We start from the raw sequence: 26,443 nt of genomic DNA on the forward strand, positions 1-26,443 counted from the left end.
CACTGACCCTAAGGAAAATGAGCTAAATTTTCTTTCCAATACTCAGATTACTTAGAGAACAGGCATTAGCTTCTGACTTTATTGTTGTTGGCTCCACAGGTTTGACATCATCTTTCATTTGACATCTTGACTTGGGGAAATGTGGGGTGGGAAGTGGCCCACCTATGGAAGTCTCTGGTGGCTCTGGGCTGGGAAAGTACTTTCTCTTGTGCATACCTGCTCCATATCCTAGGGCCTTGGAGTGCACTGACAGTGATTCAGAGTTCAGCCTGCTTCCCTCACTGTCCTCAGATAGATAGGCAGTAACAGTGTAAGTTAGGAGAAAAAAATCACAAATGTTTGGAAATAGTGACAGGAACACAATGAAACAAACAGGAATTTCTATTTCTTAATCTTCATCCCTTCTCTAGGGTCAGCGGATTGTGTGAAATGCTGGACAGTCAAAGAACCAGGTTCTTACTAGTATTCTGTAAGCTCCCAATGCAGCGAAGGTGTATCCCCCTCTTGAGGAAATAGGCTGTGATCTGATACCCATAACCTGTAAAATGAAAGGAACATTATAAGCTTATTTGTCACTGAGTCCAAGGGGCCCAGCTTGGAGCCTGCCATTAAATATGTTAGTACTCTTTTTTTTTTTTTGGTACCGGTGATTGAACTCAGGTCCTTCTGCTTGTGAGAGATATGTATTCAATAATTATTTAACAGTAATTACTTAATAAATGAAAGAATAAAAGAATCAACAAAGAGCTGCACCTGAGGGGAAAGGATGAACATTACTATGCTGGCTCTTCCAGGACCTTGGGCATAACACCTGGTACAGTCTCTAGTCCCTGAAGAGCCTCAGTCACATCATCTGTAAAGTGCAACAAATGAGGGAGGTCTAATGTATCTGAAATTTGGGCTCTCTGGTGGAACAATTAACTTAGTGTGAACTAATGCACAGATCTTGGCCACCTTCTGATATTCATTATTTATTAGCACAAATGAGAATATTTTACCTGTAAATAAGTTACTCCTAATTCCCTAATTCAAGTACAGCCAGTCTTTTAACGAGACAAAAAGAAACACAGCAGAAGGAAAAAAAAAGTCCCCCATCCACCAGAAGGGAGCAATAACTGTTGGCAAGTGTGTGAGACAACTGGAATTCCCTGTGCTGGTGATAGGAGTACAAATTGCTACAGCCACTCTGAAAACCTACCTGCGGCTATAAAGCTGAACTAAAGTGTTCATAATAGCATTCTTCACAATATACTCGAACTAGAATTGATATAAAGATTAACCAACAATAGAAATGTTTAAAAATGGGGATATACACATAGTGAAGTATTGCATTGCCTCTATAATACATATGTTCTGTAACTACAGGCAGTAATAACAATAAGTCCCACAAACATAATGTTAAAGAGGTCTGTCCAAGAGAGAAAATCTCAGCTGTGAAAAACAGAGGGAATGCCACTGATCTTATAGGGTGGTAGGAGAGAACTTCAGATAATTCACAGTACCAGCCTAATTTGTTCCTCTCTTTTTCTCTTTTCCAGCTTCCCCTGCCCCCAGAGAGATCAAGTAAAAGTGTTCCTAGTTAACATATCCAAGTACCAAGAACCAGAAGTAAAAGCTTCAGCAGAGAGGGGGAGGGTCCCTAGGTGCTGAGACATCAGGAACTGGCTAAGCCTCTGAGACAGTATTGTACCCATGAAACTGGAAGGGCTAAGAGTTGGGAGAGGTGATCTTGAAGACCATTAGACCATCTCTAGGGAAATCCAAGTCCTAACCACACAAAGTCCATGATGACGACTGTTACCAAATTGTGTCCTTAGAATACAATTAAAGAAACTTCCACTTGTACTTTCAGTGTCCTTCTGATGCCCCTTTAGAGACCCTGAACATCAGGGCACACACTCAATATTCTGTCTAAACAAGCTGTGGCCGTGACAGCACAACTGCTTTAGTCATGCAGATTGTGAAATAACAGTGACATCTATGAAAGGATAATCTCCAGATTAACTGAGATGAAATATATTTTTTCTCAACACACTTGAAAATGGATTGCATTTCAGTCATGTGGCTTTCTCCTGCTCAGAATGTTAAGCAAAAGAGGCACACCATTGGTATTACTCTGAGTGCTTTTCAACAAATATTTCATTGCTTAGGTCACTGAGAGAATGGAAGTTCCTTTTACATCTGTTTATGTGTCCTACTGTTGGGTGGGGAGGGGTGTGTAAGAGAAGAATCCTTAGTAATTTGGAACTTACAGACATAGCAAAATTTAGAAATTATTTTTCATGTAATTGTGAGTCTTCCAAAAAACGGAACAAAAAAGTGCAATTACCTAATGAACAATTCCCAAATGACTCCTTTTTCTATTGAAAGAGAGAGGTGCAAAGACAGATATCAAGTGATTTATTGCTAAAGTTACTAGGAGAACTGAGTTTATTAAAACCTAGCCCCCTACATCTGGATCCTCTATAAGATAAGATTATGTTAAAGGAATCTTTCCTAAACTGGCATCTTGTTATTAGTGCTTTCAGTGAATAACTTGGCCTAATGGCACCTAGAAGCAAAAGGGCAAGTTTAACATGTAAAAAAAGATTTGCACCTGCTTAATTCAAATTCCACTGGTCATAGGAAACTTGATTGTTTAAAGAGGAACTTGAAGAGAGATTAAACACCAAAGGTACTATCTCAGTTCTTATGACAAACTAAAATAGATATATAAACAGAAAATTATTGCTGCTGAAACACACAGAACTGAAATGCTTTATGGAGATGTAGTTCATTTATCCACAGATAACTGGCAGTGATAAAGACTGCATTCTTTTTACACCAGAGAAACTAAAAGTGTAAATAAGGATCGAAATATATAATTGATAATTGAAATAGGAAGAAAAGGTCTAAAGGAGTAGGGGAAGTGAGAGGGGAAGGGGAAAGGAAAGAAGGGAAAAGAAAAAATATGAGAAAGGAAAAACATGGAAACAGTCTTTGTAAATAGGGAAGGGTGGAGGGGGTGAAGGGAGGGCAGGGGAATGGGGATAAAAATAAGAACCAAGATACATCATGTAAAGGTACAAGTTCCCAATGATGAATGTAACTGTATTGCATACCTAAAATGTACCAATAAACTAAATGGGGGGGGGGAAGCCCGCATTCTTACCTTTGCTGTTAATGAAATAGACTTTACAGGGTTCAACAGGCCACTGAGACTTTTGTACATAGCCTGGGCTAGAGCAAAGTTCTACTGGTCTCTAAAGCTAAACAGCAATTTGGCAAAGAATCCAGGAGCCCTTCTGCTTTCCCTATGTAGGCACTAGCTCCTAGCCTGCCAATCCTGTGTTCTAAATGCAGAAAACATCAGTCTGTTAGAGACTAGGGGAAAATAAATAAATAAAGAAAATCATAAAGTGATAGTCTTTTTATTTGAAAACTATCTGGCAACAGTATTCTGGAATTAGAAGGCATTTGCAAATCACATTGCACTAAGCCTGTTCTTGCTGACTACTGTGGTCCTCCTCAATCTGAGAAGACTACCTATGGACTCAGGAAGACACTGGGGTTAGAGAAGGGATGGCTTTGTAATGGAAGCATTTTCACACCAGGATTCTCTCAGTGTATATATTTCTGGAAATAACTTACATTTCTAAATTGTTAAATTTCATGTGATCTAGTACCAGCAAGGCCATCTTCTCCCCTGGCCTCTAAGCAACCCCCAAAGTTTCCAGTTTCTGAACCTCTTACTGCATTCTGTATTCTGTAAAGAGCTGCTGCATCTCTCTATCCTTCCACACACAATCTTCAAACCCTCACTGAAGGCTGAAATGATGTCCTGTTACCACATTAACCTTCTGGCTCACCTAGTTGTTCACCAAAAACTAATTCTCTCAGGGGGAAAAAAAAGGAGGGGTGATCTTTAAGATCATTAATGATTATGAAAGCAAGAAAGGGCAACCAAGAGTTCTGCTATTATATTATTTCCTACTCTGCTTAAAATAACTGCTCCAAAATGGCTTTATTAGGAATTTAGAGACGTTATTAATAGGAAGGCAATAATTACAACAATCCCAAATCAAACATGAGTTGTACAGATCCCACCTTGGATTAGCAAGTCATGCAGAATAGTTTTAAGTAGTCCCATGCTCTAACGAGTAAAGCATTTTAAGGGACTGCTCATTTATTTGAGTTGTTATAGTTCACAGTCCCAAGGGACTGAAAGCAAATGTCCAAGATGGAGTTTTTAGTGCAAATCAGTCCAGCCTCCCTTGTTTTCCAGTGGACTCATAACCAAAGTGACCTGAGATTCCCCATGGCTGCCAAGGGGACTGTGTGGCATGGTGCCTAATGGTGGAGCCCCTCTCCCATGGTCACAGTGAGACCACACACAGGGAGCCTGAGGAAATGCCTACATGTGGCCCAGTAAGGCATTAAGACAGCCCAGCAGGTGAACACTACCTACATGGCTCATCTCTATCAATGCCTTCTTCCAAACAGCAAGGCAGGCTCAAGAGGACCTCCTGTGTTGCTTGGTACTTCTCTTATGAAGATGACCTCTTTGTAAGCATCATCGCTTGCATGATTATGAAAAACTTACACCTAAAAACTCACCATCTAGATTCCATAGTGGCCAATCTTTTGCCATACTTCATATACATATTTGCTAACCTATGTAAAAAAATAATTAGAAACCATGAAACTTTGCTCCTATAATATGTGAGTGTAGACTCCCAAACAATGAGATTCTCCTACATTATCAAATGCTGCAGACTGAGCATCCCTAACTTGAAAATCTAAACTATTCTGAAGCCTGAAACTTTTGGAGCACTGATAGGATGTTCAAAGTTTCATATTTTGGAGCATTTATGATTTTCTTAAAATTAGGGATGCTTAACCAGTAAATTCTAGGTACATATTCCAAAAATCCAAAAACTCTGAAATCTAAAACACTTCTAGTCCCAAGCATTTCAGATAAGGAATATTCAACCTGTATTACTGCAACTAAGCACAATATTATTGCTCAAATAATAAGTCCATATGTAAATTTATTCAACTGTCTCAAAATGTTTATCACTAGTTTTTCCTCAAACTAGAATTTAGCCAAAAATCATGTATTTTAATAGCTGTATGGTTATATCTCCTTTAATCTGAAATAATCTCTCTTCCCTTTTTTCCATAATTCTGAACGTTTAAATCAATTAGGCTAAATCATCTTAATAGAATGACCCTAATCATCGATTTGAACTTCAAAAAAAAAAATCTCAATTGTCTACATATAAATTTTCAATCTGCACGCTCTTTTATTTATTTTCTTTGTTTCTTTGAGACAGGGTCTCACTATGTAGTCCAGGCTGGCCTTGAACTCACTATGTAGCTTAAGCTGGCCTTGAACTTGTGGCAATCCTCCTGCCTCAGCCTCCCAAGTGTTGGGATTACAGGCATGCATCACCAGGCCTGGCTGCATTCTCTTTTAGAGTGCCAGTCATTTAACAATTTTGACTTCTCTTTTAACTGCTACAGGAAACTACAGGTTCAAATTAAAGCTATAATTATAATTCAAAGTTTGGAACACAGATGACTTGGAGATTTAGTTCTACAGATAATTTCATTATTATTTTTTTCCCTTAAATTCTTTTATTGGTATATTTTAGGTATACAATATGTTTACAGTTATCATTGGGTACTTGTACCTGTACATGATGTATCTTGGTTCTTATTTTTTCACCATTACCTGTGCACCTTTCACCCCTCCACCCTTCCCTATTTACATAGACTTTGTTTCCATTTTTTTTCTTTTCTCAATTTTTCCTTTCCCTTCTTTCCTTTCCCCATCCCCTCCCACCATCCCTACCCCTTTGGACCTTTTCCTATTTCAAAGTATCAATTATTCATTATTAATCCTTTTACTCCTTATTAACACTTTCTGTTTCTCACACTAGAGACACTATTCGGTATTTACACATGTGTGTCCTATTTATTTCACTTAAGAAGATCACCTCAATGTGCATCCATTTAGCTATAAATGACTCTAGTTTCTCGTTCTTTATGGCTGAGTAGTACTCCATTTTATAAAAAAAACGTATTTTCTTTACCCAGTTTCCAGCTGATGGGCACTTGGGCTGCTTCCAAGTTTTAGCTATTATAAACTGTGCTGCTATGGAACATGGGTGCACATGTATCTCTGTGGTATGATTCTTTTAACTCTTTTGGGAAGATACCCAGCAGGGGAACAGCGGGGTCAAATGGGACCTCTAGTCCTAGTTCTTTGAGTTATCTCCACACTGATTTCCATAGTGGTCACACCAGTCTGCACTCCCAACAACAATGGAGAAGGGTTCCTTTCTCTCCACACACCCAACAGCATTTGTTATTGGTTGATTTCTTGATAGGAGCCATTCTTTCTGGGGTGAGGTGGAATCTCAGTGTTGTTTTCATCTGCATCTCTTGAATGACCAGTGATGTTGAACATTTTCTCATATGACTAATTGCTGCTTTTACTTCTTTGTCTGAGAAATGTCTGTTCATTTCAGATGCCCATTTTTGAATTGGGTCTTTGAATTTGGGGGGGTCTGATTTTTTTCAATTCTTTATATATTCTAGATAGTAGTTCTTTATCTTAACAGATAATTTCAAAGAAGTCAAATCTTAAATTTGTAGATGCTTAAAATTCTAGCAAAGGTGAACTTAAGAGGTAAACTTGGGAGGTTGGCTAGTGGTCTCTTATTTGGTTTAAAAATGAGCAGCACCTAAGGGCCGGGGATTTAGCTCAGTGGTTTCGCCACCTGCAGCGCAAGCGCAAGGACCCGAGTTCAATACCTGGTATGAAAGAAAAAAAAAAAGAGCACCTAGTTGCAACTACACTATGTACTATGCACTAACACAGAAGTAGCTCTGTATGTAGCACATGCCAGTTCTGTCAGTGACTGTTGCCAGTAGGAAGCTGTGAGTCACTTTTCATTCTCCATCTGAAAATGTGGCCACAATTTAAGAAGACAGGAAGAAAGAGGGTGATATCTACCAAACGCTGACAATGTCTTGGGTACTGGACTAGACCAGGAACATATTACATAAAAGATGGAGAATATACGTGTGTTACAGCTATTTCATTAAAAAAAAATGAAGTTATAAACTCATTTCTTCCAACACTGCATCCATTTAGAAAGTTCTACTTGTCCTTACTGGAAGGCCTAGGGTAGAAAGAGTAGAGAAATCATGAGATCAATATTGTCACTTAAGGGGCCGGGGATTTAGCTTAGTGGCCCTGCGCATGCCTTGAAAGAGGAAGGTCCTGAGTTAGTTCCCTGGTACCGCAAAAAAAAAAAAAAAAAGTACATGACAATATTGTCGCTCAAAACATAAAAGACAGCCTAGGACTGAGACAAGGACTCTGGAAACGTTTCCCCGGGGCCTTTTGAAATATGTTATAGGCCTACACGTGACCTTTACTAATACCGCTGGTGATGGGTGGTGCTGGAGAAACAAGCTGTTTTGTGGGAACTAAAAACCTAGAGTCCTGTCGTAAGTTTAAGAACACACACACAGGATCCTAATCTAAGACCACAATTGGGAAACAATTTGGGTGGGTAAGTGGACTGCTTGGTCCTAGGCTAAAAATTTCAATTATTTCCCAAGACATTTAAAGACTCCAAAAAGGTTCCCTTGAGATAACATTTCATGTCCTTAAATAAGGACAATACTAGGCTCTCTGAGTCACAATAAAGCTATGTCTATTTGCTGCCAAAACAAATGGGGCAAACTGGTTAGTTTCACAAAGATGCTTTTTAAAAAAAAAAAAACTGAATAGTTATTTGAGGCCAAATTTACTTAGAAAAACAAAGTTTTCTACCTGTCACCTGTTGACTTCGTAGGTAATACCAGAGGTCATATGTGCTATTAATTTTATTATCCATGGCATCTAGTAGCAATTGTTAACATTGATTATGAAAATTTTTCAGAGTAGACAAAAACTGGAATACAACAAATTAAGAAGTGATCACTTCTGATCTGTTCTTGACACTGCTTTCCTACTTTGTTTATAAAAATATGCCTTTCACATTTAATACGAAAACCACTTTTAGATAATATGTAAACACAGATGAAATGATATTCAAAACTATGGTTCCCACAATCATAATACTGCCAGACTGTGCCTAATGATGAGAATGATATACTACTGTATACTTCTAAAACAATGTTCTCTACATTACCCTACAATCATCTTCAAAGAACTATGCATAAAGGAAACAGATTTTTAATAAACCTTCTAAATGAGGCAGCTGATTTTCTGAACTGCTAACTGTTCAAGCAAGCCCTTCAGCAACTGCTTGTAAATTTCCTGTGCCTGAGGAGGAATGAGGATAAAGTACATCCTCTGCGTCCTCCCTGTCTTGCAGAGGGTCCATTCCAACTCAGATTCTAGAGCTATGTGAAAAGAGAGGAGTTAGGAACTACTGGGCTAGTTCATCAGGATTGCAGAATCACAAGGCAAGAAACACCCTGGTGAAGGCATCTAGTCCACTTCCTGCTTGTCAGCTAGAATCATATATTTAAAAACAATACAGAAATATCAAGTGAGAAGATGCCACACCTATCCATGTGCAACTCAATTCTTTCCTTATCAGCTCAATTCAAGTTGTAAACTTAGTGCCTAAGGAGCAAGACAGGTAACAGGAAAAGGGATGGGTTCTGACTGGAAAGGTGGAGAGAGTATCTTGCTAGTTTACAGCTGAAGGCAGTAACTCAGCTATCAGCTGCCATGGGATCTAGTGAACAGCAGCACCAAAAATAATGATAATCCAAATTTTATGTTAAGTCTGCTCAAATTTCAAATTTGCAAAATATACTGTGCAGTCCAAATAAAGCATTTCTGAAGGCCGAAGAAGCTTTGTTCTGCCAATCTGCAACCTCTAATCCACATTCCTCACATTTACTTGAAATTCATTTCTTGTGTCTTCCGCAGAGCTGAAGGAAAGCTGGCTACTTCCAAATACTCTAAGGTAGGTATTCAATTTCAATTTAGTCATTTACTCTAAGCTGAATAAACCCAGGTCCTTAATCTCAGTACCCGGGGCATGGTTTTTATGTTTAATTCATCTTTCTGACTCTATCAAAATCCTGATACTCAGTTCTAAAAGTTGACTACTTTTAGAAATTATTTGTTATATAAATGTGTGGGACCTGTATTTAAAAAAATCAGAAAACTTCCATTAATTAAAAGAGGACCATAAAAGCTGAAGTAACATGTCATGTTTCTCTGCTGGGAGGACTAACCATCATAAAGATGAGAACAGTTCCCGTATTTATTTAACAGGTACTAAGTGCCTATTAACCAGATAATTCAGTCCAAATCGTAATAAAATTTTTATTTGTGTATGTGCACGTGTGTGTCCAAAATGTAGTAAGATGATATTAAGAATAATTCTTAAGTTAATCTAGAATAAACAAGAACATTTATGGAAAAAAATTCAAAGTGAAAAATGCTTTTTCTAACAAAAATATATACTCAATGTATTAAAAAGTCTAGGAAAAACCAAAAGAAAGTGTAGAAAAAGTTAAATCAATGAAGTGATCACCCAGAGACACTTCTGTCAATGACTTTTGATATCCTCTAGATCTTTTCTCAAGATAGTCACATATACATTCTTTTTTTGTTTCTATTTTATTTTTTAAAATTTTAGTTTATTAGTGCATGAGTGTAGTACAGAATGTTCACATTCCTTGTGGGAAGTTGGTGCATGCACACAATACATCTTAATGCCTTTATTCATCCCTTTTCTCTCTCCTCCCTCCCCACCACCCATCCTTTGATCCTCTTCCTTTTAAAAATAATTTGCATATATTTTTGCACATTTAGTCAGTCACACATATATCTTTATTTCTATATGAATGGAATCCTATAAATATTATTTTACAACCCAATTTTAAAAACCTTTCATGGTATGGTCATTAACTTTGTGTACTCAAAATGTTTCTGTCATTCACAACCCTGACTTTTTGTTACTTTATTCCACTGATTTATCATCAATAAACAGACTTTGTTAATTTCCTGAGCTTTATTTATAAAAAATTTTAATCTGGTATGGCCAAGTTTCTCTCCTGTCACCTAACACCCATCTCTATTACTTGGCCCACTGCCCTTTCACTTAGCTTGTTGAGCTGTCTGAAAAAACTCTACTGAGAGTTTGAGACTTTGAATTCATATACAGATCAATTTGGAGAAAATGAATATATTTATGACAATAAGACTTCTTATGCATCTAACATGGTAAATCTTCCAATTATTTTCAAGAACTTCAATGCCTTTCAATAAAGTTAAGTTTTTAAAGATTTCTTGCATAGTTTGAGTTTATTACAAAGTACTGTCTACTTTTTTACCATTATGGTTGTAAATGTTATCTTCTAAAAGCTACATTTTCAAACTGACTTCCATATGTTGCCAGGTGAAAAGTTTATTAAATTTCCATTATGTTTTCCAGCTTTATTAAGGTGTAACTGACAAATAAAAATGTACACACTTAATTTGTACAACACTCTTTGATGTGTATGTATATTGTGAAACGATTACTACAATCAAGCTAATTGACACATTTCTCATCTCATGTAGTGACTTTTTCTTTTTTTTTTTTTCTTTTTTGGCACCAGGAATTGAACTCAGGGCCTCAAGCTTGCTAGGCAGGTGATGCTCATATAGTAAGTTTTAAAATTCAGTGCAAATGCAAAAATCTGTTCTTCACAAATTTCAAGTGTATAATACACTACTATTAGCTGCAGAAGGTCCCCAAATTATGGTTGGACTTATGATTGTTCAAATGTAGGATGATATGCATTAGTAGAAACGATTCAGCAATTCTGATCTTTTCCTGGGCTAAAGAGATACAGTACAATACACTCCTCTCTTTTGATGCAGGGCAGTGGCAGCTCCACCATATGCAATCACAAAGGTAAACAACCAATACTCACAGTGTACTGTGTTGTTAAGCTGGGATATCCAGGAGGTTAGGAGTATGAAATGGATTTTTAAACTAATGGTACTTTCAACTTATGATGAATTTATCAGGATGTACCCCTACTATAAGTCAAGAAACATCTAGTGTCTATCACCATGCTGTATCTTAGATCCCTAGGACTTCTTTATCTTCTAGCTGGATGTCTGTACCTCTCCCTTTCTGTTTCTTGCTTTCCCCTATGCTGTGGCTGGCCTTTCCCCCCTACCACTTCCCCTGCCGAATACCACTTTACTCTCTGTTTTGATGAATTTGGCCTTTGTAGATTTCACATATAACTGACATCATAAAACATTTTTTTCTTCCTGGGTCTGGCTTATTTTGCATAGCATGTCTTCCAGTATGTTCTTGCAAATGGAAGGATTTTCTTTTTATGGCCAAATAATATTCCATTACTATGGAATCCACAGATGTTCCACATTTTCTCTATCCATCATCTGTTTGTGGATACTTAGGGTGCTTCCATATCTTGGGTATTGTGAATAATGTTGCAATGAACACAGCAGTAGAGATATCTGTGCAAGACAATGATTTTATTTCCTTTGGATACATACCCAGAAGTGGGATTGCTGGGTCACGTTGCAGTTCTATATTTAATTTTTGAACAATTTTCATACTGTTTTCCATAGTAGATGTACTAATTTACATTCCCATCAACAATGTACAGGGATTTTTTTTCTCCGTACTTACACCAACACTTTGCTTTACATTTTCCAGATGATTAGTGATGCTAAACACATTTTCATATACTACCGGCTATTTGGTATGTCTTCTTTACAAAAATGTTTATGAGTATCTGGGGCCATTGCTCATTTCTTAATTGGGTGTTTTTTGTGTATTTTTGCTGAGTTGTAGGAGACCCTCACATATTTTGGCTATTAATCCCTGTTATGGTTTGGATAGGGTTTGGCCCACCAAGGATCACATGCTAAAAGGCTTGGTCTCCAGTACAGTGATGTTGAGAAGTGGTGGAACCTTTAAGAGGTGGGGCTTAGTGGGAGATGATCAAGGTACGTGAGCGAGATGACTGCTCTGCTCCTGGGAGTGCATTCTTCCTCTCTCAGAAAGTCTCATGACACAGCTTGTTGTAAGCAAGCCTGGCACCTGCGCTGTATCTTTCCTGCTGCTTGTCTTACCAAGTGATCTGTCTGGCACATGTTCTAGCCAGTGTGATGTCCTCTGCCATGAGACCCTCAGCAGAGCCCAGTGGATGCAGATAACACACTCTTGAATTTCTAGAATTTTCCAGAGCTGTGAGCTATAACAAATCTCTTTTCTTTATAAAGTGCCTTGAGTATTTTCTTATAGCAGCAGAAAATGCACTCGGACAGCCCCTTATTGTAAATATGATTTGCAGCTATTCTCACCCATCCCTAGGTTACCTTTTCATTTTGTTGGTTGTTTTGTTTGCTGTGCAGAGGCTTTTTAGTTTGATATAGACCAACTTCTCTATTTTTGTTTTTATTTTCTGTCCTGGGTTCTCATCCAAAAAAAAAAAAAATCAAACAGCTGTCTGGGCAAATGTTAACAAGCTTTTCTTCTAGGTTTTTTGCTAGGAGTTTTACAATCTCTGGTCTTGCACATAAGTCTTTAACCCATTTTGAGTTAATTTTTGTGTAATTAAGGGTGTAAAATAAGGGTCTAACTTTGTCCTTTTGTATATGAATCTCCAGCTTTCCCAACATTTACTGAAGAGACCATGCTATCCCCACTGTGTACTATTGGTGTCCTTGTCAAAGATTAGTTGACCATATAGGCCTGTGTTTATTAGGGGCCTCCATTCTGTTTTATTAGTCCATGTGTCTGCTTTTAAGGGAGCATAAGTTTTTTTGTGTGTGTACCGGGGATAGAACTTGGGTCCTTGCACCTGCTCAGCAGGCAGCAAAACCACTGAGCTAAATCCCCGGTCCGGCAGCATAAGTTTTGATTAATAATTGTTATTAATTCTAATATTATTATGTAGATTCCATCTAGATTTTCTACATATATCACTTACTAAAAAAGAAACTTTTTGCTTATTTCCAATTTTCTTCACCTGTGTTTTTTTCCCCCCTTCTTACTGTTTGGGCTGGGACTTCCAGTATAGCACTGAATATTGTTGCTGGTAGGCATCTACCTGGTGCTCTTCATGATCAAAGGAACACTTTAATTTTTTACTAGAGGAATAATATTTCTTGTTCACTTTTTGGGGACATAATTCTGATTTTCTAAAATTATTTTGTTATGAATGGTGGTTGGTTTTTCTGTACCTAGTGAAATTGTAATTGTATTATTCTTTAATTATTAATACTGTAAATACATGATTGTTTTCTACATTGCCAAATTTGACTGAATAAAATTCAGTTTAGGGTTTCTGTTTTTATGTTCGAGGGAGGTTGACTTGTAACTTTCTTCCCTTTTATTTTCCAAATTGTTTTAATGTCAAATAATACAAGCTTCATAAAATGAACTGAAAATGTTAATTATTAATTACATATATAAGATTAGAATTGCATAGTTCTTAAATATTTGGAAGAAGTAACCTAGTAAAATATCTAGGGTGGTGCTTTTTTTTTTTTTTTTTTTTTTTGGTATCAGGGATCAAACTCAGGACCTTGCGCTTGTGAGGCAGGCGCAGCACCACTGAGCTAAATCCCTGGACCAGTTGGTCCTTTTTTTTAAAAAAAAAATAGTGGTTCAAGGCCAGGGATTTAGCTCAGTGGTTCTGCTGCCTGTCTCGCTAGTGCAAGGTCCCGAGTTCGATCCCCAGTACCAAATAAATAAATAAATAAAAGTAGTAGTTCAAATTGTTTAACAGTCTTTCCAAATATTGTATTTATTCTTAAGTTCTTAAATTTTGTAATTTATACTTTTCTATAAATTATTCTATTTACCTAAGTATTAAAATTTACTGGCATGAAGTTGTGCTTAATACCCTCATTTTAATTTTTCTGATATCTAATTATGTCTTCCTTATTCCTAATATATCTATTCCAAATATTTCTCTTTATCCTTTTCTCTTGATCATTCTTGATCAATTTTCTTCTTGCTAACTGATTTCAAAAATCTAAAGTTTGGCTTTCAAGTACTGATTCTGCTATATATTTTCTAAATAATTTCTTTTCTTTGTTCTTTAGTCTTTGGTTTTATTATTTTTTCTTTCTGAAATTAAAAACACATGTAACTTAACTTGGAGGCATTATTCATTTTCATCCTTTCCTCTTTTTCAACGAAATATTTTAAGATTACAAATTGCTCCAAGTAGGAATGCCCTACAAGTTGTGGAAAGTAGTCTTTTAATTTTCCTTTAGTTTTAAATATTTTTTAGTTTCAATTAAGATTTTCTTTTTGATCTATATAATTTGTACAAATATACTTTTTAGTTTCCCAAAGTACTTCTTTATTATTAATTTCTAAGTTAATCTTATCGTAGTCAGAGAAGGTGATCGTAATCTTTGAAAGTTTTGTGGCTTGCCTAACCTAATGTGGTCTAGTTTCATAAATGTTCTCTGTATGTTTGATAAAAATAGGCATTCTCTGGCTACTGAGTTCAGTGCTCAAAATATATCTATTGGTTCAAGTTTTTAACACTTATATCATCAAAGCTATATCAATTTTATTTGCTTGATCAATTAAGGAGGACAGTGGATAAAACTCCCTCTGTGAGAGTGGACTTAATAATTTGTCTTTAGGGCCGGGGATTTAGCTCAGTGGTTCCATTGCTTGCCTTGCAAGCGCAAGGGCCTGAGTTCGATCCCTGGTACCAAAAAAAAAAAAAAATTTGTCTTTAATTCTGTCCAATTTGTCTGATATTTTTAGGAACTATATTGCATGTATATAGCTTCACAATTATATATTCAATGAACTAAATAAATATTCAGTGATTTTCTTTATCTTTAGTAATGTTCTGTGCCTTAAAGTTTATTTTATTTGATATTAATATATCTGCTCCAGCTTACTTTTCAGTAATATTTATCAGGTATACCCTTTTATCTCCATTAACTTTTGATTTTTTTCAGGTCTTAGGAGAAGTTTTAGGAATATCTCATAAACAGCATTTGCATAAAACATTAAAAAAATCTAGTTTTACAATATTTGATTGCAGTTATCAATTAGTTCAGATTAATTCACAGTATATCTTTCATGTTGTTTCATTTTCCATTTTTAAAAAATCTTAAAATTTTCTAAATGAGTTACAAACATTTGAAGGGTTGTGAAATTCTACATCAAGAGATAGATTTTTAGTTTGTCTAAAAAAAAAATTAAGCCAGGAGCACAAATGCCTGCATTCTCACATGGCACAGAGTGGCTAAAACTAGCAGAAGCTACTGCAATCTACTAAAACAAAATAAGCAGGAGACCATTAGCCCGAGGTTGTTTCTGTAAACAAACAAACTGAAACTCTGAGGCATTCCTTTTAACTGATTAATTCTTAATTTAGCTTTAGTCAATCACAGAGAATCAACTAGCTTATTTATTATATAACTAGGGACTTCCTATCCAACCATATACAAATAAGATTGATAAATATCTGTAGCCAATCAAATAATTTCTTTATTTCGCTTTCATGTTCAGCCTGCTGCCCACACAGCTCTAGCAGAACTTTCTGAATCTCATGTGGTTTGGAGTGCTACCTGACTGATGAATTCTTCTTTGCTCAGATAAACTCTATTACATTTATTTTGTCTTATTTTTCTTCTAACAGCCAAGTGGGAGAAGGAAAGGCTCATCAGCAGCGAGAGGACTAGTGAGAAAGAGACACAGTGATAACTTCAGAGTCAGTTGTCAACTAAATATGTGTAGAGAGGGACAAATTATGATGAAGATTTTCCGGCTTGCTAAATGCATTTTAGGTGAATGGGAGCTTGCTAGGGAACACAGGGTTGGGAAAAGTTGATAAGATACTAAGCCAAGCTTTAGAAGAAGGACTAATGAGATCTGGGTAAAGTCGTCTGGAAAGCAAATGGAAATAAAGTATGGCATTCACGGTGGAAATGTCAAGGCCAGGGTTACACTCAGGCAGCTCTGCTCAAAAGGCAGAAAGCCACAGGAGCACATCCAGTGAGGAATGAGGACAGAGCAAAACCAATGCATGAGGGTCAGCAGAAAAAGAGGAGCCCCAAAAGAGCAGCCAGTCAAGAAGATAACCAAGGGAGTAGTCTTAGAAAAGTTTAAAAGATGAAACACCAGCTAGCATTAGCAATAGAAATAGAACAAAATACTAAAATACTGAATTGACAATCAAGAGGTGATGGGCAGCATTTTTGAGGTAGCTTCAGGAGGAAGAAGGAAAGAAAATAAGAAAGAAAACACAAAGAGGCAAATGTGTTCCAAGGAATTCTGCAAAGATGAGACACAGAAAACATAGGCTCTTCCTAGGGAAATCCACAGATTAAAGAAAGCTCACTGTGTGTTTCTTTCATGCCACAGTCCTGTTTTGATTTCCTAGTCCCAGGCTTGCTTGTTTTCTGCTTTCTCTTACGATGTTTAGGTAGTCTGTTTTCTCTTTTACATTTGCTATTGAGTATATGCTTACAGCAAACAGGGCTCTCAATTTTTTCAGTCATTTGGAATTTCTATTCCATTATACAAGGTGTTGGGTCTTTTTCCTAACTTTAAGATACTAAATCAGATCACATGGACTCAGGTTAGAAAAGGAACTAACTGTTTGCTAATGCTCAGATTTTATTTCCAAACAATACCTTCTATTCTTACCTTAACTGGCAAATCAGGCAATTTCACAGAAGAATATGTAAAGGGGTCTATGTAACTTTGTTTTGCTTAAACAGTATTCTGTTCATAAAGATCCAAAAGAATAAATCTAAACAACTGATTTTAAAAATCACAGAACAGAAACTCCATTTTTATTTATGCACACTGTTAGCATGAAATAAGGAAAGATACAACCATTAATCACATGGTGCCAGATAAAATGCAACAGGGATGTCCCACCTGCCACCTGGTATTCTTGAATGAGGGAAAAACAAAAAAACAAACAAAAAAAAGAACCACCAAGGAAAGACCTGAACCTCATCAAGCCTCAGGCTTTCCTTACCTATTTACAGAATATGCAGGGCTGAAGAACATGGTAACATTACCCTGCAGATACAGCCGGCCAAATCCAAATATGGGAAATTGCAGAGGACATTTTTCCTGGTTTTTTTACAAATTAGTACAACAAACAAACAAACAACTTAAAGGGAGTTGAGGTAGGTTAAAAGAGATATTTTATCTATGGTAAAGAGAATCAACCAAATGTAATGAATGTCTGGATCAACCTTGTTTGGATCTCCAACAATCTAACTTACAAAGGAATTCAGACATTCAGAAAAACCTGATAATGGACTAGATATGTGGTGACACTAAGAATATTTTTCTTTAATGGCATTTTGATCATTTAAAAATCATATCCTTTAGAGCTATTTATGCGGAATGACTTATATATAATTCTTAGTTTTACCTTAAAATAGTCTCAAGGAGGGGGAGGAGTAGGTATAAATGAAATAACATTGGCCATAAGTTAAAAAAGTGATGTGGTTAAGAAGTAAGGATTTACTATACAATTCTATTTTTGTATTATTTAAAATTTCTGACAAGTTTAAAAAATGGAAGTGAAGATTCTTTTGAAGATTTATTTTTTAAAAATACCCTTATTTGATGAAAATATTCAAGAATCTTAAAGATGATACATTTTTCTTCTAAATATTTGTTAATATAGTCTCTTTCAAAGTCTCAGAATATAAATAATGATTAAAGCTTGCTTTTATAGGTTAATGCAGTCTAAAAATCACATTTTATAAGGAATGCAAAAATATCCTTTACTATACTGTGAACTGTAACGATAATCTTTGGAACAGTTTTTCTAACAATTTAAAAGAAACCTAAACAAAAATGATCTACTGAGTGACTATAACGCACTCATCTTTGTTAAGCTTCAAGTAAGCACACTATTGTAGAATGAGAACAGGAACTTCATCTTGGGGTTCCTTAACTCATTTAATTTTACAGAAGCATTATCCAGACCTGAGAGTCCCCAGTTACATCTTATAAATAAGAATAACTTATCATGGCATTTCTGCATAGGCAAAGATTGCTTATCTCTTCACTAATTTGGTTAAAATAGAATAATGAAAGTCAACAAAATTTGTGAAAGGGGTTAACTTAATCTAAAACCTTAGGAAAAAAATTTTTGGTAAAATCAGTAGCATTTCACTAACTCATTAAAAATAAGGTGTTTACGTCAGTTTAAAATTATGTTTGCACTGAAGAGATTAAAACAGACTCTGATCATAAGCAGTAAGACTCTACTAGGAAGAAAAAATAACATAAGAGTTGGAAGGTGATTTCAAATTTATTCTACAAAGCTACAATCAAGATGCTGTTGTAGCGGCAAAATCAGGAAAACAAGGATGTCCACTATCACCACTCTTGTTCAATATAGTTCTGGAAACATTAGCCACGGCAATTAGACAAGAGAAAGAAATAAAAGGAATAAAGATAGGAAATGAAGAAGTCAAATTGTCATTGTTTGCATATGACATGATACTCTATGTAGAAGACCCCAAGAACTCCACCAAAAGTCTTCTAGACTTAATAACCAAATTCAGTCAAGTAGCTGGTTACAAGGTCAACACACAAAAATCAATAGCTTTCCTCTACACCAATGACAGACTCACTGAGAGAGAAATAGGGCAAATAATTCCTTTCGCAATAGCATCCAAAAAACTGAAATACCTAGGAATCAACCTAACAAAAGAAATCAAAGACCTCTTCTCTGAAAACTATGTCACTCTGAAAAGACAGATTGAAGATGACATCAGAAAATGGACAGACATCCCCTGCTACTGGGCAGGAAGGATTAATATAGTGAAAATGGCCATACTTCCAAAACTGCTATATAGATTTAATGCAATTCCAATTGAGATCCCAGCAGCATACTTCATGGACCTTGAGAAAACAATACAAAAATTCATTTGGAACAAGAAGAGACCCAGAATAGCAAAAGCAATTCTAGATAACAGAGATATGGCAGGGGGTATCACAATCCCCAACCTGCAACTCTACTACAAAGCTACTGTGATAAAAACAGCATGGTACTGGCAAAGAAACAGACCTGAGGACCAGTGCAACAGATTAGAAGATGCAGAAACAATGCCAGACACACTCAGCCATCTCATCTTCAATAAAGGAGCCAAACACCCTCACTGGAGGAAAGATGGCCTCTTTAATAAATGGTGCTGGAAAAATTGGGCTTCAACTTGCCAAAGGTTAAAACTAGACCTATATCTTTTGCCATGCACGAAACTGAAATCAAAATGGATTAAACATCTAAATATGAAAATAGAAACTCTGAACCAGTTGGAACAGAGGTTAGGTAGAACTCTTGAAGACATCGGTGTAGGAAAAGATTTTATGAACTAGCACAAACAATCAACAAGTGGGATTTCTTCTTATTAAAAAGCTTCTGCACAGCAAGAGAAACCACCAGCAGTGTGAAGAGACAACCCACAATGTGGGAAAAAATCTTCACCTGCTCTTCCTCAGACAAAGGTCTACTATCTCGAATCTATAAAGATCTTAAAAAGATCAGACCTCCAAAATTTAAAGACCCAATCCAAAAATGGGCATCTGAAATGAACAGACATTTCTCAGGCAAAGAAGTAGAAATAGCAAATAAATACATGAAAAAATGTTCAACATCACCGGTCATTCGAGAGATGCAAATGAAAACAATGCTGAGATTCCACCTCACTCCAGAAAGAATGGCTGCTATTATGAAATCAACCAATAACAAATGCTGACGGGGCTGTGGGGCAAGAGGAACCCTTCTCCACTGCTGGTGGGAGTGTAGACTGGTGCAAGCACTGTGGAAATCAGTATGGAGATACCTCAAAGAACTAGGACTGGAAGTCCCATTTGACCCTGCTATTCCACTGCTGGGGATCTTCCCCAAAGAATTAAAAGAATCATACCACAGTGATATATGTGCACCCATGTTCATAGCAGCACAGTTTGTGATAGCTAAAACTTGGAAACAGCCCAAATGCCCATCACCTGGAGACTGGATAAAGAAAATGTGTTTTTTTTATAAAATGGAGTACTACTCAGCCATAAAAAATGAGAAATTAGAGACATTTATAGCTAAGTGGATGCACATTGAGGCAATACTCTTAAGTGAAATAAATAGGACACACATGTATAAATACCGAATAGTTTCTCTGGTGTGAGAAACTGAAAGTGTACATAAGGACTAAAATGTATAATAGGTAATGTAATGGCAATAAGGGCAGACAAGTAGAAATAGAATTGAGAGTCCAGAAATAAACTCTCACATTTCTCAATTGCTTTTCAATAAAGAAGCCGAGAAAATTACATGGGGATAGAATAGCTTTTTAAAAATGGCACTGGGGCCAGGGATTTAGCTCAGTGGTTTTGCCACCTTCCTTGCAAGTATAAGGTCCCGAGTTCGATCCCCAGTCTCCCCCTCCAAAAAAAAAAAAAGGGCACTGGGACAACTGCAAGTCCATATGTAAAGGAATGAAGTTGATCCCTGTCTCACACCACTTACAAAATCAATTTAAAATATTCTAGGTCAAAGACCTATATGTAAGAGTTAAACCTATAAACTCTTAGGAAAAAAATCCAAACAGGTGCAAATCTTTATGATCTTGAATTAGGCAATTGTTTCTCAGAAAGCACAAAAAAGGAAAAAATGGATAAACTGGACATCATCAACATTGAAAATGTGTTTCAAACATTATGTAGAGAGTAAGAAGATAATCCATAATAAAGGAGGAAAATCTTGCAAAACGTACATGGCATGATGAAAAAGTGGTAAATGGTTAAATTTAAAAAATTTATTACTATGAAAGACATATTGCCATCAATCTTCAAAATACTTAAAACACCTCTAATATACACTTCAAACACACTTAGCCCATCATTTTTGTCAATGTATCTTTTACTGTAATAAGTTTTTTTAAAAAATTAAACATTCACTGTATTTTGTGATCACCCTTTTTATATCTGATAAAGGATTGCATCTAGAATAAAGAATTCTTACAATGCAATAAAAATAGACAAATCACCTAATTTAAAAATGCCCAAAGATCTTAAAAAATGGCAAAGGATCTAAACAGACATTTCTCTAAAGGAGATCCAAAATGGCCAATAAATACTCGAATATGTGGTGAACACCATTATCCATCAAGGAAATAGAAATCAAAACCACAAGATACCACTTCACATCCACCAGAATGAATACAATCAAAAGGACAAACAATAACAGATGCTAATGAGGATTTGCGGGAAAAAAAACCCCTGAACTCTTATACACTCCTAGGAATATAAAATGTTATAGACAAATGGAAAATAGTCTGGAGGTTCCTCAACATGTTAAAACAAGAGGCACAAAATAATCCAGAAATTCCATTCCTAGGTATAGATTTATGAGAAGTGAAAATATATATACATTAAAAAATGTATACACAAAATGCTCATAGTAGCATTACTCATGGTATCCCAGGGTTTGAGGGTACAGCTCAGTGGTAAAGTGCTTTGCCTAGCATGTGTAAGGCCTGAGCTTGATCCCTAGTACTGAGAAAAAAAAGTGAAGCAAAATAGCCTAAAAGTGCTAATTTAAATGTCAATCAACTGATAAAAAGATAAACAGAATGTGGTATAGGTACCACAGGATGTAATTTGGCAATAAAAAGAAATGAAGAACTACTAGTGTATATTACAACATGAATTAACCTTAAAAACATCACGCATAGTGAAAGGAAACAGTTACAAAGAACAATATAGTGCATGATTCCATTTAGACGAAGTGTCTAAAAAAGGCAAATCTATAGAGACAGAGTAAACTACTGATTGCCTAGGGCTAGGAGTGAGGTGTATATTAGTGGAAAATGGGTATTAATTGCTAATGGGTAAAGAATTTCTTCTTGGAGTGCTGAAAATATACTAAAGTGGGTTTTAGTGATGGTTGTGCAACTCTGAATATACAAAAAGCACTGAACTATAGACTTTAAATGAGCATGTAATCTGGTATGTGAATTATACCCCTATAAGACTTTCATTTAAAAGAAAGAATGGAAGAAAATATTCTACAGCTAAATGGAAATGTTCAGTGATCATTACTCTTAAACCTCTGAAACAAATAGTTAAGAATAATTTCCTCTAACTGAAAATGTCTGATCCTTTGGAAATGAGATATATGATCAACTGATCTCACTGCTAAATTACAGGGCTACATGGAAAGATGTTGCCTATAATTTAACTGGATAGAGGAAATGTGTCCAAGCACATTTGATGCATGGATGCTGTAATTTTCCAACAGTAGCCCCCGCCCCCCCCAAACAATTATCCTAATTGAATGTCACTGGTCTTTACATTCACTAAATTACGGTATACTACTACAGTCACTCAAAAGTTTATTCAGCCTAGTTTTTACTTTTCTAAAAGGTTAGAGAAAAATAGATTTAATGAGCTAAAATGGAAGGGGGTATGAAAATAATTCTCATCAGATTATTTCTACACCCTATACTTTGTTATTAAATTCTTTTTACTGAAATAAAGATAAACTTACACAATCCAAAAATCTTAGTCTTCCAAAAATTCACACTGCCTAGAAGGGAAAACCAGAGGCTATTTTATTTTCAACCACATCTTATAAAGAAAGATTTGCTAAGTATGTCAAAAATGTTTTCTATTTAAGAGAAACTTTTACAAGTCCATTCTTGTAAATAATGAGAATTTCTTTCCTCTCAAGGGAATTCTTTCTATTTCACTGTTTCTAAGAAAACACAGGGTTAAAACCATGTAAAATAGATTTTCTCACAGTTGGAGGAGAGCATAACATCACAAATAGGAAACCAGACAGCTAGGAGGTCAATACACTACACTTCCAGGTCAGACTTCTGGTTGCAATTAAGTAAAATTCTTGCAAATATTTGTAAGGAAATCATATTTTTGGTGTCCCTTTTCAAACATTCTAACTTTAATTTTCTTTAGCAGCAACTTATATTTGTGAGCATACCTATACTTTCACTAAATACATATAGAAACACAAACATACACATCTACTTGGATATACAAATGTATCTAAGACCCTAGAATTGCAATTTTACCTTGGGCTAAAACTTAAAACTAGAATCTTTCTCTGGGCATTCATTTTTTTTTTAAATGCTTGAGATTATGTGCAGTTAGTTTTGTTTTTGCTTAATGTAGACACAGATAACTTCCTCATGATATTTCACAGAATATATTTGGCCAAGTTTTCCACTAGGTTACATGGCTCTTGATCAAATGGTTAAAATAAATTTAAATTGGGTTGGAATTTAAGGTCTAAGTAATGACAGTACTGTAGTAGAACAACAACTATAAACAAGCTATATAATTAAGGTATTCAACATTATTAAATACAGCTCCACTCAATTCCTTAGGAATAATCTAGGGTTATTAATGCTTCATAAATACCAATCTCACTCCAAATTCTGTAGCAATTTCATTTTGAGACAGGGTGACTAAAGTATCAGAGGAAGCAAATAACCTTGGCCAGCATATAGAAGTTATTGTACTGAATATAAAATTGTTCTGATTATAAACAGTTGAAGTAGTTAATTGAAAATATCTAGCAACTATAAAAAGTCATAATTGTAGATTCTGTACTTTTATTCTAAATAATTAGAATAGTTAGGATGCCATGTTTGGGAATCTGAAAACGAAAGGTCTCTAGTTTTTAATCATTATGTGAGTTTTAGTCTCTAAAATTCCCAGGATATTTAGTTAGCAAATTCAGTCCCAAGACATTAAGCTATAGTGCATTATTTTGCACTAGAGCCACCTTATTTGCCCTTTATTACCTTCAAAGTCAGAGGGTTCTTATTTATATTTAATCTGTCAGATGACTACAATATTTTCTCTTTAAAGCTTCCTAATGGGTATTAATATTAGTGATCTGAAGCTTAGATACTAAAATGTTAAAATCTTGGCATTATGATAAAAGGTCCTTGCCAAAAGCGGGGTGGGGGATAAAGGTAATAGACAAACTGGTAAATACCATAGTTAATCCTAGATATGGAAAGACTACTGCTGTAGTGTTAACAGACATGAAACTCCCAAGAAACAAACAGGCCAAGGTAAATAGCTGTCAGTATACCTTGTCATTTCACACATTGAAAAAGAATTATATGCTACCTCTATGGGAAAAGGCCACTGTTTTATGGTGCGGAGGCAGAGACACCTTTACTTATTAGTATGTACTAAACACAAGAAAAGTAGTTCCCTCCAAAACTTCAACCAGGATGTGCCAAAGCACTGCCTGTTAGGGGTCTCACTAAGTCCATGTGTGTCCCCCAAAATACTCCACTCCTCAGTACACATGCACACATATGGTATGTGGCAGTTAAACCACTGGAACAATACAAAGCCAATGCTACTACGTTCCTATCATGTGGAGGTAAACTACAATTTTCAATATTCTCCTCTACTGTGTAAAACTGTAGAACTGGAGGCCTTCCACTAGGTGGTCATCATCAAAAGTACTATGACAAACCAGGTTACAAAAAAAAAGAGATTTTCTTTTTAATTTCTTCTCTGTCAATTTAAAAGGTGGAAGAAGAAAACTCCCATTCTTCTACTTCTAGCAGACAGGAATGCCAACCAGTTCTACCTGATTGCCAAAAGGGATATGTTTTTGAAATATCTAACAAAAAATTGTCAGTCTTCATGGGGTTAAAAGGCAGGGTCTTCAGACAACTGGTACAACTTGTTGGATGTTTGCTATAAGTCTTGCTAATCAGTACATGATGACAAAAATCTTTCTAGAACTAGAGTCGTGAGGAATTTGGCAGAGTTACTGTGAACATTCTTGTTTCAAGATACAGAGAAGGGGCTGGGTGGGTAGAGCGCTTGCCTAGCATACGTGAGTATCAGGGTTCAGTCCCCACTAATGGAGCTGGGTAGGGGAATGCAGAAATTTGGCAGCAAAAATTCCAGCTGCAAATGTGAACGAATTTATATAATGCAAAAATAATAATGGACTTGCATCATCATAAAACTCCCAACAAGGACTGACACTGTAACTTGAAACTATGCAAAGGCAACATAGACTTGGTTTTATGGGGGGAAAACTGTCATTGTTCTGATGCTTACGGTAGTGGGTTCTGGGAGAGGAGTCTGGAGGAAGAGAACGAAGCAGTGCACTCATGGGCCACCAGGATCATTTTTTTTTTTTCTTCAGGGAATTTCATGCTAAAGACAGCTTTATTATTATCGTATTAAAGTAATACATGTTCATGGTGAAAAGTAAGATAATATTAATAAACAAAAAGAAAAGCATTAAAATCATCCCAAAGGAACTGCCATTAACATGTTGGGTTGTCTTTTTTTTTAATAGCACAACATTTATTGGTACATTTTAGGCATACGTAGTGATAAGACTCATCATAGGGAATTTGCACCTGTACATGGTACATCTCGCACCTTTTTCCCCATGCCCCCCTCCCTCCTTACATACAAAAGCTTTGTTTCTATTTTTTCCTTCTATTTTCATTTTTTTCTTGTCCCTTCCTTCCTTTTTCCCCTCAACATGATCATTCTAAAAAGGTCTATGCTAACATCGAAAAGGATTTCTGGGTAAGTCAAGTTGAAGTTTGACAACCACTTCATGTGATGAAAAGATTTCTAAACTTTTTTCAAGTCTTGCCCATCACGCTTTTTCATATTTTAGTTTCTTATAAAATTAAAAAGTGGATGAAGGATCAGGCATCACAACTCTGGCAATATCTGAAACAGGTGATTATAACAAGTGGAAACATTACTCCCAAAGTTCAGGGATTTTTTCACTTCCATTTATTGCAATAAATGGTTAGAACAGTCTCCCTGGTTTTTGAGAAAGGAAAGCATCTTATGTTGTCATTACTGCTTTAGCACACTTTTAGTAAAAAGTATAAAACTTCAAGTGTTACAAATTGCCCATTGCTGGAAAAATAATCTTTGGTGAAACTGTGGCACATTCACCAAAGGGAGTCTAGGCACTTGCTTTCATTACTGCCCTTTTAAGCTTTTCATGTGTGGATGAAAGCCTATAAAATGTTTTGATTGAGTATATTATGGGGAGAAATGTAAATAAAAACCAAAGCTATTTAAACACATGTGTAAAAAGAAAACACATTTCCACAGTGCTCCATGACAGACCAAGGGAAACCCGTTTCTCTTTGTAAAGGCTGTGAATAGAACATACAATGTCTAACTATTAGGAATATTTAACACAATAGCAGATAACTGGAAATGTGCTATGCTGCTTTACTGCTTATAAAAATCACAAGAGCAACTATTTTTTCCTTTTTTAGTCCTCCATGTCTGACTGTGAAGTCAGAAAACAGCCTCCACCTCCCTCCTCGCGTGCCTGCAGCCCACCTTCATTCTGCTGCTGAGCACCCAGGGCAGCAAACACAGCACTGCATAGTAAG

At 36.0% G+C, this 26,443-nt stretch overlaps 1 protein-coding gene across 12 annotated transcripts in view; it reads right to left on the reverse strand.

The window, feature by feature from the left end:
- The window catches only part of Slx4ip (SLX4 interacting protein), a 186,897-nt gene that overhangs the window by 24,144 nt on the left and 136,310 nt on the right, over nucleotides 1-26,443 (reverse strand). For 11 of the 12 annotated variants that reach the window (XM_087189076.1, XM_087189071.1, XM_087189075.1 and 8 more), the window contains one exon: nucleotides 461-538. The exons of the other annotated variant lie outside the window; for it this stretch is intronic. In XM_087189076.1, the coding sequence (XP_087045202.1) occupies nucleotides 461-538 (78 nt within the window). The remainder of the gene's footprint in view (nucleotides 1-460; nucleotides 539-26,443) is intronic. 12 annotated transcript variants of the gene reach the window in all.

This window comes from Heterocephalus glaber, unplaced genomic scaffold (assembly GCF_053883595.1).
Source record: "Heterocephalus glaber isolate CG9 unplaced genomic scaffold, H.glaber_assembly_v1.0 deba00001532, whole genome shotgun sequence".
NCBI lineage: Eukaryota > Metazoa > Chordata > Mammalia > Rodentia > Bathyergidae > Heterocephalus > Heterocephalus glaber.